The sequence below is a fragment of the Wolffia australiana genome, chromosome 12 (assembly GCF_029677425.1).
Source record: "Wolffia australiana isolate 7733 chromosome 12, ASM2967742v1".
In the NCBI taxonomy this organism is placed as follows: Eukaryota; Viridiplantae; Streptophyta; class Magnoliopsida; order Alismatales; family Araceae; genus Wolffia; species Wolffia australiana.
Window position 1 is genome coordinate 2,730,699 of NC_135846.1, and position 18,410 is coordinate 2,749,108.

Sequence of the window (18,410 nt, forward strand, 5' to 3'; positions counted from 1 at the left end):
GCAGACGGGACAGTTTTTCGTCTGAGACGTCCAGACGGGACGGTTTTTTCGTCTGAGTGGACAATAAGCGTCCCGTTCCAGAGGTCTTGGGATGAATTTCCGTCCGGATTTTCGTCCAACCTTGCAGACGGGATGATTTTTTCGTCCTGGGACGAAAAAACAGTCCCGTCCACATCCCTGCACTATATTCTTGATGCAGGTTCAATCAGAGCATTGTTCTTAGCTCCGATTTGACCTTATCACACTTTTCCATACATGAATGCTGAAATTTCAAACAAATTTATCATCCAAAGAAGGGCAAATTATCCTGTATATCCCAAGTTTTTCAAAATGTCCGCGATCTATCCTCTATCTGCGATCTATCCCCAGTTTTTTAAATCGTCCGCGATCTATCCCCGTGTTCTAAAAAAATGCGATCTATCCCGCATTTTTCCGACGATGATGTGGCGTCCGACGCGGCATCCAAGTGGGCTGAGCGTGATAGACGTGGCATCCAAGTCGGACGCCACGTCGTCGTCGGGAAAAAACCCCACTCTCTCTCTCCCTCCGCGATCTCTCTCTCTCTTGCGCTCTCTCTCTCTCTCTTCCTCTCTCTTCCGTGATCTCTCTCTCTCTCTGCGAGCTCTTTCCCTCCCTCTCTCTCCGCGATCAGTCTCTCTCTCTCTTCGGCGACCTCTCTTCCCCTCTTTCTCTCTCTCCCTCCCCTTCTCTCTCTCTGCGGTCTCTCTCCCTCCCTCTCTCTCTCTGCGGTCTCTCTCTCCCGTTCTCTCTCTCTGCGGTCTCTCTCCCTCCCTCTCTCTCTCTGCGGTCTCTCTCTCCCTCCCTCTCTCTCTCTGCGGTCTCTCTCCCTCCCTCTCTCTCTCTGCGGTCTCTCTCCCTCCCTCTCTCTCCCTCCCTCCCTCTCTCTCTCCGCGATCAGTCTCTCTCTCTCTTCCGCGATCTCTATTCCCCTCGTTCTCTCTCTTCCGTGATCTCTCTCTCTCCCCTTCTCTCTCTCTCTGTGGTCTCTCTCCCTCCCTCTCTCTCTCCGCGATCACTCTCTCTCTCCCAGGGTTTTTCGACGTGGACGTGGCGTCCGACTTGGATGCCACGTCTATTACGGTCAGCCCAGCTGCCCATTTTGCCGTCCGCGTCGGACGCCACGTCAGCATCCGGAAACACGGGGATAGATCGCGGAAGTCTTAAAAACTTGGGGATAGATTGCGGAAGTTTTAAGAACTTGGGGATAGATCGCGTGAAAAAAAAACCTGGGATTGATCGCGTACATTTTTAAAAACCTGGGATATATGGGACAATTTGCCCTCCAAAGAAACCCAATTCCCATCCCAATAAATTTCCATGAATTGAGGGCTTTTCTGTAAGAAAAACTCCTCCAAGGCTATAATTATTTTACTTTTTCCTCCTATTTTATTATTCAGTAGATGTCCCCTGCAAAGGTTTACATTCGATCGAGCGAATCGGAGAAGACGATCGAGCGAAGCGGAAGCGACGGGGTGAAGAAGCAACCGCCATTTCAGCGCGTATTGGAATTTGTATCTTTCGTTGAGGATTTGAGAAGAATTAGGGTTTATCGGGCTGACGGCGGTATGTGTAAAGCGGGTAACTTTGCATCCAATGATTCTTACCCACGCAAAGGATTTCTTTTTTCTGGACTGATCTTGGCTCGAGTGCTCTTGTCCGACGGAAGAATTTGGCAAAAAATGGATGAGGACTGTGGGTAGTCGTTGTTTGAATTTTTTTCTTGACCAAGAACATTAATCTGATGTTGATCTTCATTTTGATTTCTGATTGTTTAAGCCTTTCGTCTCCGACGTTCATGTTCATGTGCTTATTTCATCGAGCGCATCTTCCTTTTTAATCGCATTGGACTCAGGTTTCACCGAAATTAATTTTCGAAAGTGAAATTTATTCAATCTCTGGCGAGCACTTGTTGAAGTTGTGCTCATGCTTTCCTTGATGTTTCCCAATTTTTTAGTATTTTGATATTATAGAGCACAATAAAATCGGAGAAGACGATAACTTTATTATTCAGCACTGTCTGAAACATTGGAGTGGACAAAGTGTTAGCTAGTTCTTCATAAGTTTCTACTGTCGTAGAATTCTAGCGCGTTGAAAATTCGCACTGATCTCATTTCATGAACCACCATAGAATTCTTTCCTTGATTTTTCCCAATTTTTTAGTTTTTTGATATTACAAGGCGCAATAACTTTCTTATTCAACCCTATCTGAAACGTTGGAGTGGACAAAATGTTAGCTGGTTTTTCATAGGTTTCTACTGTCGTAGAATTCTAGCGCATTGAAAATTCTCACTGATCTCATTTCATGAACCACCATAGAATTCTTTCCTTGATTTTTCCCAATTTTTTAGTTTTTTGATATTACAAGGCGCAATAACTTTCTTATTCAACCCTATCTGAAACGTTGGAGTGGACAAAATGTTAGCTGGTTTTCCATAGGTTTCTACTGTCGTAGAATTCTAGCGCATTGAAAATTCTCACTGATCTCATTTCATGAACCACCATATAATTCTTTCCTTGATTTTTCCCAATTTTTTAGTTTTTTGATATTACAAGGCGCAATAACTTTCTTATTCAACCCTATCTGAAACGTTGGAGTGGACAAAATGTTAGCTGGTTTTTCATAAGTTTCTACTGTCGTAGAATTCTAGCGCATTGAAAATTCTCACTGATCTCATTTCAACACTGTCTGAAACATTGGAGTGGACAGTGTTAGCTGGTTTTTCATAAGTTTCAACTGTCGTAGAATTCTAGCGCATAGAAAATTCTCACTGATCTTATTTCATGAACCACTATATAATCATTTCCTTGATTTTACAGTGCAAAGCAATGGAGGGAGAAGAGCACCGCGAAGAAGATGATGCACCAGTTCTGCCAGATCTCTCTGTTGGAGACAGTATAATTGGAGGGAAGTCCAGCCCTTGTCTAGCAACAACCAATGAATGCTCTCCACAAATCCAGCTCACTGATCTGAAATTTATGCCTCCCACAAAGGAATCAGATAGTCATGGGAGGCTTCATCACGGTGTCATGGAACCAGCCATTGGGCTTGCCTTCGAGACGGAGAATGCCGCCTTTGATTGCTATAACGAGTACGCGAAGAAGATGGGGTTCACTGTCCGGTGGGACAACCGGACTCTGAGCCGTAGAACTGGTGTCACGCTGGCTCGGCGGTTCGTCTGCAGCAAGCAGGGCCGGCGCGGCGATGGCCAGAAGAAGCGCCATTCCCAGGCCAAGTACCACCGAGAGGAGACGAGATGTGGCTGTCTTGCTTACATGAAAATCAAGCTAGCTGGCGACGGCAAGTACAGGATCATAGAGCTCAACCCCTCCCACAACCATCCATTGGCAAGCCAGGCTCCCTTGAACTATGCTCTTGCAAATGTTGTTATTTACAATCAGGTCCCTGGTGCTTGCCCGGTCCCAATGTCCGTGCCCAGCATTCCTCACACCCTTCCTCCTGCCCAGGTTACGGGCATTCTCCCACGCCCAAGCCACGTCCCGTACAACCATCCAGTGGCCGTGTTTCTGCCCATCAGTCCCCAGCAAGTGCCGAATCATCCCCTTGGTGGGAAGAGCGCCAATACCCCGGGCTCCGGACATGTGATGATCATGCAGAGGGTCCCTGGTGCCTCAGTCTCGGCTTCGGGGAAGCCTAAAAGGAAGAGAAAATCTTCGATTGCCGCAGGGACGATAACCGATAGTTCTGAGATCCGGGATGTTGAAGCTCCACTGGCTGGTGATATCTCTCGGTCTCGTGAGATGGAAGGCTTGGAATCTCTCCCTGCCGAGGCAAGGAATTATCTGCCGACAAAGAGGCCGAACCCAATGATGAAATCTGACGTGGATGCTCTGTTGGAGTATTTCAGGAGCAAGCAGGCGCAGAGCCCATCATTTTTCTACTCTTTCCAGCTCAATGCCGAAGAGAAAATCACCAATGTCTTCTGGATGGATGGGAAGATGAAGACAGACTATGAACGGTTCGGGGACGTCGTCTGCTTCGATACCACGTACAGGATGAATGATTACAGCCACCCAGTTGCTCTCTTTACGGGCGTCAACCACCACAAGCAGATGATTATCTTTGGTGTCGCTCTGCTCTACGACGAAACAGTCCATTCTTTCAAATGGGTCTTCAGCACTTTCTTGAAGGTGGTCAGCGGCAAGCGACCAGCGACACTCTTCACTGAAGACCATCCCTCCATCGTCTCTTCCCTTCCATCGGAGCTCGGCAAGACCCTCCACCGGCTGTGTGCCTGGCATCTCTACCAGGATGCCGCTCGTAACCTGGCGAAAGTGTTCACCGGCTCCAAGGACTTCGAGGAAGACTTCGCCGGATGCCTACGCAAGCACGACGTCGAGGATGAGTTTGTCAGGGCTTGGAACTCCATGCTGGAGAAGTACAACCTGGTGGAGAACTCATGGCTGAGGCAGAGGTTCATAGAGAGAGAAAGATGGGCACCGGTATATGGGAAGACGGCCTTTTCTGGGGATATCCTCAGTGCACAGCTTAGAGAGAGAATGAACAGGGAGCTCAGAAAGCATCTCTCATCATGCAAGGACATGGATAGATTTCTCCAGGGTTTTGAGAAGCTGTTAGAGGACCGACGAGGCAAGGAGTTGGAAGCAAACACGAGGATGACCAAGAGCTCCCCGTGCGCTCCCCCGGTGAGCATAATCCAGCAGGCAGCCAGAGTCTACACCAGCGCTGCCTTCGACATGTTCATGGCCGAGTACGTGGCCGGGTTGGAGTGCCTGATTAGAGAGAGAAACAACGACGGGTCGGCAGAGGTACTGGCTGTGGAAGATGGGCAGGGTTATAAGCATCAAGTTCGAGTGAATTTAGAGGAAGAGAATCTCAGCTGCAGCTGTTTCAAGTTTGAGAGGGTGGGAGTTTTATGTGGGCATGTGTTGAAGTGTTTAATCAAGAGGGTGAGATCGATACCGGAGAAGTATATATTGAGGAGGTGGACAAGATGCGCTGGGAATGTGAGGTTGGTTTGTGGCGAGGGGGATGAGAGAGAAGGGGACATTCTCTCTCATCGGTACGGATCTCTGGTTCATGATTTTGTGAGGCTCGCCGTGAGGAGTTTGGAGGATGAGGAGACGTATGCTTGTGTGCGGAGGCGCAAGGAGGCACTGGCTGAGGAGATGGAGAAGGTTTTCAAGGAGAAGAGTTCCTCCCTTTCGTATCATCTGTTTGGAGAGCATGTCTGGTGATCTAATCTCTCTCTCTATATATATATATATATGCATATTATATATAGTTCCCTCTTTGTCTCTCTCCCTCCCCCCTGTACATTTTTGTATCTCAATTAATTCATTATCCTATGATTGGGGGATTTTATATCATTATCTCATTAATCATAAGACATCTTCAGCTGGCCTCTCTTTCTCCCCCTGTGTATGCATCAATTTCTTCATTATCATATGATTATGGAAATATTATCTCATGATCTCACTCATCAGAAGACATTTTCAGCTGACCTCTTTATCCTCCCGTGTATTCTTCATCATCTTCATCATATGATAATGAAGAAACTGATATATACTGTAATACAAGGGGGGGGGGGGAGAGGTCAGGTGAAGATGTCTCAGGATGAATGAGATCATAAGATACGATCCCCTTAATCATACGATGATGAAGAATATGCATGACAAGAGATATTTAGCTTACCTCTCTCTCTCCACACTCGTATTATAGTGTATATCACTTTCTGCACTGTCTTATGATTAGGGGGATCCTGTCTCATGATCTCATTCATCATAAGACATATTTAGCTGACCTCTCTCTCTCTCTCTGTGTCTCTCTCTCCACTCGTGTATTGTAGTATATATCAGTGTCTTCATTATCATATGATTAGGGGGATCCTGTCTCATAATCTCATTCATCATAAGGCATCTTCAGCTGACCTTCCTTTCTCCCGCTTTGTATTATAGTCAAAAATATATAAATGTCTTCATTATCCTATGATTAGCAGGATCAGGTCTCACGATCTCATTCGTATTAAGACATCTTCAAATGGCATCTTTAGGTGTGATAATAAATCTGTCATTAGCCTTGTCCATGATCATGTTCAACATGACCGGATCGAGCATGTCAAAATTGAACACCACATCATAAAAGAAAAAGTGGAGGCCAATGTTATCCAGATATACACCAACTGATTCATCATAAGATATCTTAAGACATCTCATGATAACATTCATAAAAGGGGATCTTATCTCATGATCACATTCATCATAAGACATCTTCAGCTGATTTGTCTCTCTATCTGTCTACTCTTGTATTACAAGTTTGTTATTATATGATTAAGGGGATTCTATCTCATGATCTCATTCATCATAATACTTCTTCAGCAGACCTCTCTCTCTCCCCCCTGTATTCTTGTAGATCAATTTCTTCATTATCACATGATTAGGGTGATCCTATATCATTAGAAGGCATCTTTACCTGACCTTTCTCTCTCTCTCCCCCTCTCTCTCTATCCCTCTGTCCCTCTCTCTTTGCCTCTCCCTCTATCTCTACCTCTTTCTCCCTTTCTCTTTGCATCTTTCTCTATCTCAACCTACCTCTCTCTCTCTCTCTTTGCTTCTCTCTCTATCTCAACCTCTCACGGCCTCTCACTTTGACTCTCTCTCTCTATCTCTACCTCTCTCTTGTCCTCTCTCTCTCTCTCTCTATATATATATATATATCTATTTATCTATCTCTACCATCGTCATTAAGCAATGACAATGAGGACAATCATCTCCCTCACTCACTCTCTGTAACATTGTAGGGTTTAATGAAATCCACTTAATTGGCCCTCTTGTTCGGCTTTCCTCAATTCTTTCCCAAGCTTTTGAGAGAGAGAGAGAGATCACATTTATAACTAATTAATCTTTTCCAACTAAATAGATCACAAAAGAAGTGTCAAAAATAATAACCATGACATCAAATATTAACCTCGTCCACAAATATGATCCCATTCTTGTGATGATGTCCATGACAATCCCAAGTTTTCCCTCAATTCTCTCCCCCAAACTAGAGAGAGAAACATCACAAACATCACTCGTTAATATCTCCCAACTGAGCAAATCACAAAAAAATAATAATCACATCAAAACACTAACCTAGTCAACGAAGATGATCCCATTTTCCTTGATGGTGTCGATGATGATTCCGAGCTTCCCCTCGATTCTCTCCCCCTTCTTCTCCTCGTAGGCCATGGCGTAGACATCAGCCTCCTTCGACCTCTCAGCGATGAGCCGGCCCACCACCCGGCACGCCTCGTTATCGACGAGAGACGGCAAAGTGTTCCTCAAGTCCTTGGCATTTGTGCTGGCCACTGATATCACCTTGCTTGTCCCTCTGTGCATGACCTTTGCATGGATGAATTTGTTGGAGAAGAAGATGTTTAAGAGGAATGGCCTCATGTACATATCTGTCCTCTGCTTCCATGATTTCTTATTGGGCCGCTCCGCCGCCTCCTTTCGTGATCTTCGTGTCCATGCAGCTCGAACTATGCTGACCTGCGGACGACTCTGTCACTTTTATCTGAAGATTCATTGACTTCGTAACATGAAGATTAAGATCCATTGACTTTTTAATTAAAGTTTAATCTAGTGAAATAAAGTTCCTACAGTTAATAAAAATGTTGCCAGTAGAAATGAAGAGGGGCAAAGCAATGACAGTGCTTTGGGGAATTTGGCGCCACCGGAACGAAGTGATATTTTGAGGTGGAACAGCCTCTACGGACCGGCTAATCCATGAGGTGGAGGGTCTCATGGAGGGATGGTTCCCAGAGTCGGGATTGGAGGGGGACGAAGTTAATCACTTTTGTAATTGAGCCTTAGGGCTTGAGTCATGTATACATTGGGTGGTCACCGATCTTTTCGGGTGTCCGCCTTTTATCATTTAAAAAAAAAAAGGTTAATAAAAATGTTCTACAGGTATGGGACTTGTAGAGTTCAGTGTAGACGAATCCTTTCTAGGGTTTTAAACATGTCTGTCTTCTGAAAGGTGTTTCAATGATCAGAGGTAGAAGGTTTCTCGTTTCTTTCTTGCAAAGTTCGGGATGCCCATTATACGGGTTTTTTATGAAAAAAGAATAAAAATGAGCAGATTGTTGGTGTTGAAGATCTCAAAAGTTTCTTTACTATTTTAATGATTCGGAATTTTTTACTAGAGAACTGTTATCGATGATTCTAAAGGAAAATAAGAATGCCGGTAAGACAATGAATCAAATATAATTTGGGTGAATTCTTGAGATTGAAGATCTTGAAAGTTTTTCCTCTATGACTTTCATAAGGAAGTTTGTGCTGCATGTTGGTGGAATGAGCCGAGGGTTTGGAGATTTCTAAAGATTTTTCATTTTATTGATCCGGAGAATTTTCCTGTAGAATTGTCAATGATGAAATTAAGAGAAAAAAGAATGTCTTAAGGATAATGAATTGAATAGAGTTTGGATAAAGAGAGATAAAGAAAATGAGCAGATTCGAAATATTGACGATCTCGAAAGTTTCGAGATGTGTGAATTTTGTAGGTTAGGATTTGGATCATGTAGGAGAAATGAAATGAGAATTCGGAAATAAAAGTAAGACGGAAAATTTTCATCGAGAACTGTTATTCATGAATAAAAAAGAAAAATAAGACCGGGCAGATAGGGAATTTTATACGTCTTGGAGATGTGTTTGATAAGAAAATGAGCAACCGAGGAAACCTCCTCGTCTCTTTATTCATCATGATGAAGGTATGTTGCTATTTTAATCATTCTCCGTGGAAGTTTCCGGTTTTATGTTTTATTTCTAAGAAGATGAGGTACTATTCTCGAATTTTAAGTGTCACTGAACAAGAATCCTCACGAAATATCGAATTTGAGATCTTGAGATCAAGAAAAACATTTTAAAAAGATACTTTGAGCTCAGAATTATCAACAGATTCATGATTCTTGTGCAGTAGACCAAATTTTCAACTTCCGGAACAACATTGAATCTTCCCGAGCCCTAGAACTACAAATCCGTTGATTCATTTTTAATCTAGTTCGCACAGTGGAATCAAAACAATTAATTCATCAATTAACGAGAGCTTCTTGGATAAATATAACTCCCGCGAAAGATAGACAAAATTCAAAGCAAAAATAAACGAACCCTCCAAAATTTTACGTAAAACCTCCCTGAACGCAAAACAATTAATTTCTAGTTCAGAGAATTGAGCCAATTACATCCACGCTGGAGTGCAGAAACCCACAACAGTATAAATATACGAGAAATACACAAAATAAGGTCTTTAACCTGGGTTTTTCTCTGAAAAGGGGCAACGGAAGAACAGTCTTGACCAATGCTCAATCCGCAGAACGACGATCCCCAGGAAATTGAATACGAACTTCTACTAGGAAAACCGCATGATTGATTGAATCCCCTTCTATAAGAATTGATCGGCGCCGGAAATCCCGACCTACCGACGAGATTGCAGGATGGAGAAGGAGCTTGAAGAGCCATTGTTCATGGCAGAAGCTCTAAAAACATGAATATATAATTATCCAACCGAAAAAAAAAAGAAAGTATCCAACCGCGAGATCAAATCTCAGCCGTCCGAATCGTTGACCCGGATTCTGGAGGATTTTTATTTTTAGAAAATCCAGAACTCCAATTTCCTTTATCAATATGTGTATATTTAAATGCCTTGTATCTTCTTGTTTTTCACCTATTGTTTTTGGGAGGTTTCATTTTAGGGTTTTTTAATGGAGTTCATCCCCCTCTTCTCCATTCTCTATCTTTCTCCGACGACACAAGGACGTGACGAGGCTGATGACGACGACTTTGGTATTTTCCTTGGGTTGGTTATTTAATAATCCTCCATATCTTTATAGTGCACGATTGTCCAGGATGGAGACGAAGGATGGGACGAGACGAAGATCATCCCATTCGCCGTCCCAATTTTTTGAGGTTTGTCTGAATCATGCCGTCCAAAGTTTGTCTCGTCCCAAATATTTTCGTCCACGTCCTGTCCAAGACATTTTCTTTCATCCCACGTCCAGGATGAAGCAGTGCATTAGGCCATTCGGAATTTGACAAATGGCACAACATGTGTCTAATTCCAGCTGGAGCTCTCACGCGGGTACTTGACTCCCGCATGATGCAGAAACCGTCTCGTCGGCTGTCCGCAGCTCAGGACGAGACGGTTATTTCGTCCATGGACGAAACATACACATGTAGGCTCCACAAGTGTTTAATCTCTATGTAGAGAGTGAGAGGATGAGTAAATAAGTGACATGTGAATATTTAATTAAAACATTACTTTCTTTTTTATCCTACACATGTCCAAGGCTGATGTGGAAAAAAACATGTTGGTTTGTGCAAATATTAGTCAGTATCATGGATTATGAATAAAATATTCTTCAAGGGTGATCTAAATGGGTTTAATCATGTAGGACGAGACTTGACTCCGTGAGCTAGAGACTTAGCAATGACCAATCGAGCGAATCATTCACATGTAGACACGGTCGTTCTGTTCTGTTCTGTTCGTTTTAAACGAACAAAAAATTCGCAAAAAAGAGCCGCACAGGGTTGACGTTAATCTGCAGTTCTACCGAAGGGTAAGAAGGGAAAAGAGAAGGTGTGGGAAACAAAGATGAAGAGAGAGAAATAGGACAATGATAGAGAAGGTTCGAGGAGAAGGGATAAGATGGGAAATAAAATGACTAACGATTGAGGGGCTTGGTTAAGATGCTGATGGAATCGAAATAATTGGGTTAATGAGATAATATAATCACATGTTGTGTGTGTTTGGGGGGGGGGGGGGGGGACGAGAAGGGAAGAATGTAAACCAACAATATATATGAGATAAGTCGAGAAAAGGGATAAAGACATCAAGATGAAAGCAAAATGAGAGGCGAGAAGGAGAGCAAGGGGTGAGGCGTGGATGTAAGGTTGATGATGTTAAGAGTCAGATGTTAAATAGGATGAGGAAAAAGACAAGTAATTGAAAAAAGGGAGGGGGAACAAAGAAGAGCTGGTTGTTGTAGAAGACATGGTGATCACAGATGCTGCTATGGTCACTTTCATTGCTGTTTTGGCGAAAATATCACACTTCTTCAAAGAAACAACACTTCATAGAAAACTTCAAGCAAATGTGTTTTTATGTAAAGGATCATAACCCTTCTATACAAAAAAATGCAGTTACAAAGAGACAATGAAACGTGGTGGGTTACGAGAGAGCGGCAGAGAAAAAAAAGTTGAGTGATGATGTACATGGAAAGGGTCACGCATATCATGGAGAAATTTAAGAGAAGAGAGATTTTGAGAAAAGTAAATTATGATTGTTGTAGAAAATATAGAGAAATATTGAGGTAAAAGAATGGTAGAATAGCCAAGGATGGTGGGTAGATGAGGAATGAAAGAGAGGGGGAAAAGAGAGAGATAGAGGTCAAGTGGAATGGAAAAGTAAACGAAAGTGGCTGAGCAAGGGGAGAGAAAAATAAATATAACAGGAAAGAGAAAAAAAGAAAGGAGAGAGGAAAATAGATATTGTTTACAGATTTCCCATCATGTCCAAGGCTCTTCATTTTTGGCTTCTTGATATTGCCCATTGCACCCATGATGATGCAATGTGATGGCTTTAGGAGGTAACAATAATTTGTCATCCCTCCATACATGCGACATGTTGCAGGATGTGGTAATCATTCACGATGATGTCATCATGTAAATTGCATTCATTACATATTAATCTAGATATGATGGACCCTGAATATCAATGGTGTCATATAGGTTTAATTCACTATATTAGGGTTGTTTTTGGTTAAGTTAAAAAATATTATGGCACTATTATATATCAGTATATCATTTATTGTTTTGAATTAAGATAGATACATTCCAATTAATTTCTCATATAAAAAAAATAAAGACCATTAATATTTGAGCAAATAGCAGGAAAGTATAATATCCAAATATACTTTTTTCCCGGGGGATCTAGCATCAACCATTCAAGCAATTTCCATCAAGCGATTTTTTTAAAAGATAAAATCTATAATGTCTAATTATGTTGGGAATCTTTTTTCTACCTGGAATAATTATGTATGTGGTTTTACTTGATCAATATATTAAGTACAGTTTAAAAACCATTAACATGTTATTTTTACATGCCAGCTGATTTTTACATTATTAGGAGATATAGTAGAATCACGTACATCAGATATACATTCCAATTAATTTCTCTCATAAACCAAACGAAGACCATTAATATGTGAGCAAATAGTAGGAAAATATAATATCCAAAATCATATAATTTTCCCCAGGGGATCTAGTATCAGCCATTCAAGCCATTCCCACTAAGCGATTTTAAAAAATAAAATTTATAATGTCTAATTATGTTGGTGATGTAACATGACGCGCCGGGATCGAACGGCTCGTGTTACACCACAAGGGGTTGAGGGCTGATTAGTGGAGCGGCAGCACAAGGCGGGTGCGTCGGTAACAGTGACTGGGTGAACCTCGGCTACGATTTGCTATAAGCGACAAAGACAGGCATGGGCGGTGTAGAGCGGCAGCTGTATATCCTGCGGCGGCATGTACTTTGCGGCGGTGAACTGGCGGCGGCATGTCATCCGGCGATCGTCTCCCTTGAAGCTACTCTAGGAGACTGTAGCAGCGGGCATGGGACGGTGTAAAGGCGCAGCAGCATAGAGCTGCTGCATCATGGTATTATCAAACTTCAACTATGGTGATGTCTGGTGTCGCTACGATGACGATGAGGCTTTAAGCTAACTACTAGCGGACGGAGGTAGGCATCGGCGGCGACGGCGATGGCGGTTCATCCTGTGAGGGTATGTACTTCGCGGAGGTGAAGTGGCGGTGGCGGGTCGTCTGGTGATTGCTCTCCTCGAAACTACTCTAGAGAACACTAGGAGCGCTAAGGCGCATGTATGCACGGCAGCGGGCTCGGAGGCAACCCGCAGTGGCGAGAACAGCGATGGTGCAGCTAGGCACAGTGATGGGCTCGGAGGCAAGTGCCGTGTGAGGATGACGTCACAACTAGGCTCGATGATGGGCTCTAAGGCGAGCGCAGTGACAAGGATGGCTGAGGCGCAACTAGGCACGGTGACAGGCTCAAAGGAGAATGTAGTGACAAGGACGGCCAAGGCGCAGCTAGGTGCGCTGACGGGCTCAGAGGCAAGTGCGATGATGAGGACGGTGGCGCAGCTAGGTGTGGTGATGGGCTCACAGGCAAGTGCGATGATGAGGACGGCAACGCAACTAGCCGCGGTGACGGGCTCAGAGGCGAGCACAAGGACGAGGACGGCGGTGGCGCAAGTAGGCGTAGCGGCGGCACGGCGACACAACGTGATGGTAGATGCAGCCCAGGCAGGCGGCTGCTGCTGCAGGTGCTACACGGCTACGCTGCTACGTGACTGCGTGGTTGTGTGGCTGCATGGCTACGATTGCTGCAGTGCGGATGCGGATGCGGCTGCTATGCAGCTACGCGGCTGTGCAACTGCATGGTTGCGTGGCTGTGCAGTTGCACAACTACGGTTGCACGCTGCGCAGTGGTGCGGCTGCACGAGTGCTCTACTGCCCGACTACGGCTGCCCAGCTGCGTGGCCATGGACGACGACTACGGACGCTACGAGCGGCTGCGGCCAATCCAGCGGCCATGGTCGCTGTGGTTGTGGCTTCTGCGGTGGCCATGGTCACTGTGGGCGCTCCGGCGGCTGCGGCCGCTAGGGGCGTTCTCGCGGCTACGGCCGCTCCGGCGGCTGAGGTCGGTGCAGCAGATGCAGCCGTTCTGGCAGCTGAGGCTGCAGCGGAGGCTGCAATCGCTGCTCTCAGCTACGGGTGCGATGTGCGACGGCGGTCGCAGCTCGCAGATCGTGATTCTCTGTCGTTGCGGCTATGGCTTGTGGTCATGGCCGGCTGCGGCAGCGATGGGTGGCGGTCAGGATTGGCTGCAGCCACGGCTTGCGGCTGCGGCTGTCGCGGTCGAGCGGGAGCGGCCGACAATGGAAGGCTTATTTGCGATTGATGGCGGCATGAGAGACTGGCAGGCGACAGAGCTGGCGGCGCTCCAGCGAAGTCACCTTGAAAACCCTAACTCTTCTCTCTCTCTCTCAGGGGCATTTTGATAATATTTGAACTCTAAGAAAAACACAAAAAAACCAGGAAAATACTAATGGACTACATTTTGACTCTTTCTTTTTCAGTTGGCACTCTTTTTTTGTTACGATGAACACCCCCCTCTTATAGGGGAAATATGGGCATTCCCCTTTAGAAAAAGGGGAGAAGGCCCAAAAGTTTAAAAGGGAGGGCCCAAATGAGGGAAAAAAACGGATACACGTCGGGCGTGCAAAACATAGACGATATGCCTTTAAGGGTGGATGATTCCCCATCAATTGGGAATCTTTTGTCTGCCTGGAATAATTATGTATGTGGTTTTACTTGATCAATATATTAAGTCCAGTTGAAAAACCATTAACATGTTATTTTTTACATGCCAGTTGAATTTTACATTATTAGGAGATATAGTAGAATCACGTACATTAGTTTACCATAATTAGGTAATGTAATTATGCAATGAAATATTAGAAAAACTGATATGCGAGTGTGACAGTAAATGCTGGATAAGATTTATTTTTTGAGGACTACTCATTATCATCAGTATTTATACAGGTGTGGCAAACTTGTCGTCTCTTCTACCTAACACATTGCTAAGCTCAATTCTGAAGTAAGTTATTTATTTCAATGATGTAAGATTCTAGTAAAATGCTTACATTATAAAAAAATTAGTCATGATATTATTTTGTTTGAAAAATCAACATAATATTTATAACTTTATGTTTCTCTTGCTTATTTAATATCCAAACTTTCATTCACGAAACTCTCTCCTGCCTCTCTCTCTCTAAACATTGCACTACATTCTCCCTCTTCTTATTTCAACATTATACCTTCGATCTCTTCAACTAGATCATGCACTTTATCCTCTCCCTGTGCTCTCTTCTTGTGTCTCCCATCTATATCCCTCTCTAATCACCCCTCTCCATTCAAATTCTCTCTCTCATATCTCTCTCTCTCTCTGTCTAAATCCTACACTACCTCATATACTCTCTCGCCATGTAGTTCCCTCCCATATCTCTCTCCGCTCTGTTCTTAATTCTCTATCTCTCTCTCCCTCTCTCTCTATACATCTATCTATATGTTTGTATGTTTGTATATATCTATCTATCTTTAAAAAAAAATGTAGGCTTCTTGTAGATATTCATTTTTTGTTGATAACTTTTACATTTGATTGGTATTAGCACATTGTGTGATCAATCTTCTTTTGAAACTTCTTTGGCCTGATGGTGTCTTTTGACAAACTTCTTGCATGGTCACCCATCCTAAATGGCTTCTACCGAACGCGCCTCACTTTGGTGTTCTTGACCTCTGGTATCTACTTTGGTAAGTCATGTGGATGTATATGTAGATCTACATACTCGCATGTCTATATATCTATGTTCGTCTTGATGGAAATATGTGTTTGGCAAGACAATCACACATTTCATATCTCGTTTCATGTTCATTGTGATGCTTATAATGATTGTAGTGCACGTGTGATGCTTATAATGAAGTCCATGAATATATGATCAGACTTAGTGAATTATGATGAAATCGTAATACATAGATCACTAGTCTTTAATCATGTGTTCTATATTCCTATTCAAACGATACTTGAGAATAGGGTTCGCCCGTCCCGATGCCGGTACCGGATACCGGTATCGGGACGGATGCTGGACGGATGCCGGTACCGGAAATTTCCGGTATCTGGTTTTTTCGATATCCAGATACCGGATATCGGTTGCTATAGTGCCGATATCCGATACCGGTATCCGTCCGATACCGTGATCCGTCTCCCGTCTCAGGGGGACAGATGACGCTATCGGATATCGGATGCGGATATCGGTTTTCGATATCCACATCGTATACCCTCTCTCCCTCTCTCTCTCGTTCTCCCCTCTCTCTCTCTCTCTCGTTCCCGCCCTCCCTCTCTCTTCAGTCTCTCTCTCGTCCTCTCTCTCTCTCTCTCGTTCTTGCCCTCTCCCTCTCTCAGTCTCTCTCTCTCGTCCTCTCTCTCTCTCATCCTCTCTCTCTCCCCCTCCCCCTCCTTCTCTCCCTTTCTCTCTAGCTTTTCATGCCTCGCTCTTTAAAAATATGAGAAGCACGACTAATAAGTTTCTCTAAAAATATGTGCGTATGACATTTCATTTCTCTCAGAGTTAGCGTTGGCAAAGGTCACTAAAAGAAATAGTTATTTGATTATATATCCAAGTCATTATATACAGATTACGTTTCTTTATTTGTTCCATATGGGATAAAGGGATCTGGGTTTTGTGGTAAACTCGGAATCCCTTTATCCCATATGGAAAGATAAAAAAAGAATTGTTACTATATAATAACGGGCATAAAATACACATTGAAATCTACGTATAATAATGTAACTAAGTTAAACTAAGCGAGAGGAATGATTATTTTACCGAAAACGGTATCCGATACCGGATATCGCGAAACCGATATCCGGATATCAGTTTTCCGATATCCGGTATCCGGTACCGTCTTCGTCCTCACCTCCCCGTATCGGATATCGATATCCGTCTAACCCCTGATAGACGGATATCGCCCGATATCCGATCTCTGACATCCGGAACCATCCTATTTTTTTTCCGGATATCGGATATCGGTTGTCCGATACCGGATATCGGACGGATATCGGACGGGCGAACACTACTTGAGAAGGACATCAAAGGATCTGGATAGATTATCACTATCTATGCACTCATATGATGAGTATGGCTGTTCACATAGTATTAGTGTGGAGACACTAAGGATAGATAGTGGGTGTTGTTTAGTGGAAAGAGTTCATTGAATTGATCCATACAAATACTTGAATGGTATTATACCAAACTGTTAATCGGGTTGATTCACATCATGGTTGTGTAAATGGTCCTTAGACATGAGACACAAAAGATGTATTGTGGACAGACAATTGTATTTTAACTATGACCAACAAGTCTCTAATCATGGGGTTTTAAACGGTCTTAGTTCGTGTGCATTGAGAAGTTCATGAAGATGATTGTGTGGTTAAGATGGGATCATCCACCCCGATATAAAAGGTGACTGCTCACGGAAGGCAATGTGATGAAATCCTTGACCAAGGTAATGGAATATCAAGGAAGAGTCCTTCGATGATTTCCGAATGCATCAGTACTAACTCGGATGACTGATAAGAATTTTACAATTGACCATACCCTAAGTCATCCTAGGAGCATCAAGTTAATGAGGGACTGTATGTACACAATAACCAATGGTAAATAAGTTCCATGAGTGAATCGATACACACTCCTCTGTATCTTTTAGAGCACAAGGTGTTGCTTGGAGAATCAATTAATTAGTTGAATTAAATCAATTCGATATTAATTAATCTACATGATGACATAGTTAATTAATTTGGAAGGCAAATAAGGTTATTCGGCAACTAGAGTCTTTAACTAAACTGATACGTGGGCCTAGAGGGTCACACACAAATAGTTTTTTGAACGTTCAAAGACATAAGTTTTGGGGGTTTTTCTGAAAAATACCCACTTAGCATAAATACGAGAAGGCCCTGAACAAAATTCACCTAGGCCAAAGTTTTTCAAGGGCGTTCCGCTTCTTTTCTCTTCTTGACCACTCCACTCTTGATGCGATTAGGACAATGTGATGACAATGATGGAGGGTGAATGGAGCTGGTCAAGGTGAAGAAAGAGATGTGACTTGCCATGGACTGCGTGGATATGTCTAGAGGCTGCACACTTGAGTAGCTCAACTCGTCTCGCTCTATGATCCAAGAAATCACGAAGCCTTACACATGTGCTTCGTTTCAATGTTTTGTTGATGTCGTTACGATTCCGTTGTAAGTCTTCCGCTACATGGAATCCTTATGTTCATTAGAGCTAGAGGACAGATGATGTTTCATCATTCGTCTGCTTAAAATTTGTCATCCGTCACCGTCCGTAGCGATGGACGGATGACTGAACAGTTGGATTTCCGTCATACCTCATTAGTCATCCATCATTTGTGATGAATGACGGATGACAAAAATGACAGACGAAACGACGGTAATGACGGATGACTTTTACCAGTGACGAATTTTTTAATGTATTTATTAGAAAACTGAAAAATTTGTGAAATTTTTTACCAATTCAAATGTGCATTTAAATAAAAATCCACAATTGCTTACTTGCTTTCATAGTAATATTTTGATATAGAGCGAAGGATTGTCTCAAGTCTCAACGGAGGTTGCAGGAGAGGTTGGGGGGGGGAGAGGATGGCATTGACATTGGGTGGAAGGGTCATATCCGATGGTCTCTACAAGGGTCAAATTCGATTGCGAGCAGAGGAGG

At 43.4% G+C, this 18,410-nt stretch overlaps 2 protein-coding genes across 4 annotated transcripts; one reads left to right on the forward strand and one right to left on the reverse strand.

Annotated features, from left to right (window-relative positions):
- Nucleotides 1–1,344: 1,344 nt before the first annotated feature.
- Nucleotides 1,345–5,405, forward strand: LOC144710746 (protein FAR1-RELATED SEQUENCE 5-like). Of its 3 annotated transcripts, none has more exons than XM_078584591.1 (2): nt 1,345–1,713; nt 2,839–5,405. In XM_078584591.1, exons 1-2 carry the CDS (start codon nt 1,705–1,707, stop codon nt 5,236–5,238), a joined length of 2,409 nt encoding a protein of 802 aa, XP_078440717.1. In that variant the 5' UTR covers nt 1,345–1,704; the 3' UTR covers nt 5,239–5,405. The 3 variants fall into 3 exon arrangements, with proteins under 3 accessions (XP_078440717.1, XP_078440719.1, XP_078440718.1); XM_078584593.1 differs by having other exon boundaries at nt 1,346–1,599; XM_078584592.1 differs by having other exon boundaries at nt 1,348–1,584.
- Nucleotides 5,406–6,932: 1,527 nt separating this feature from the next.
- Nucleotides 6,933–9,530, reverse strand: LOC144710747 (uncharacterized). Its single transcript, XM_078584594.1, has 3 exons — nt 9,295–9,530; nt 7,135–7,533; nt 6,933–7,045 (listed from the first exon to the last, which is right to left on the reverse strand). The coding sequence occupies exons 1-2, from the start codon at nt 9,499–9,501 to the stop codon at nt 7,135–7,137; spliced, it is 606 nt and encodes a 201-aa protein (XP_078440720.1). The 5' UTR covers nt 9,502–9,530; the 3' UTR covers nt 6,933–7,045.
- Nucleotides 9,531–18,410: the final 8,880 nt, after the last annotated feature.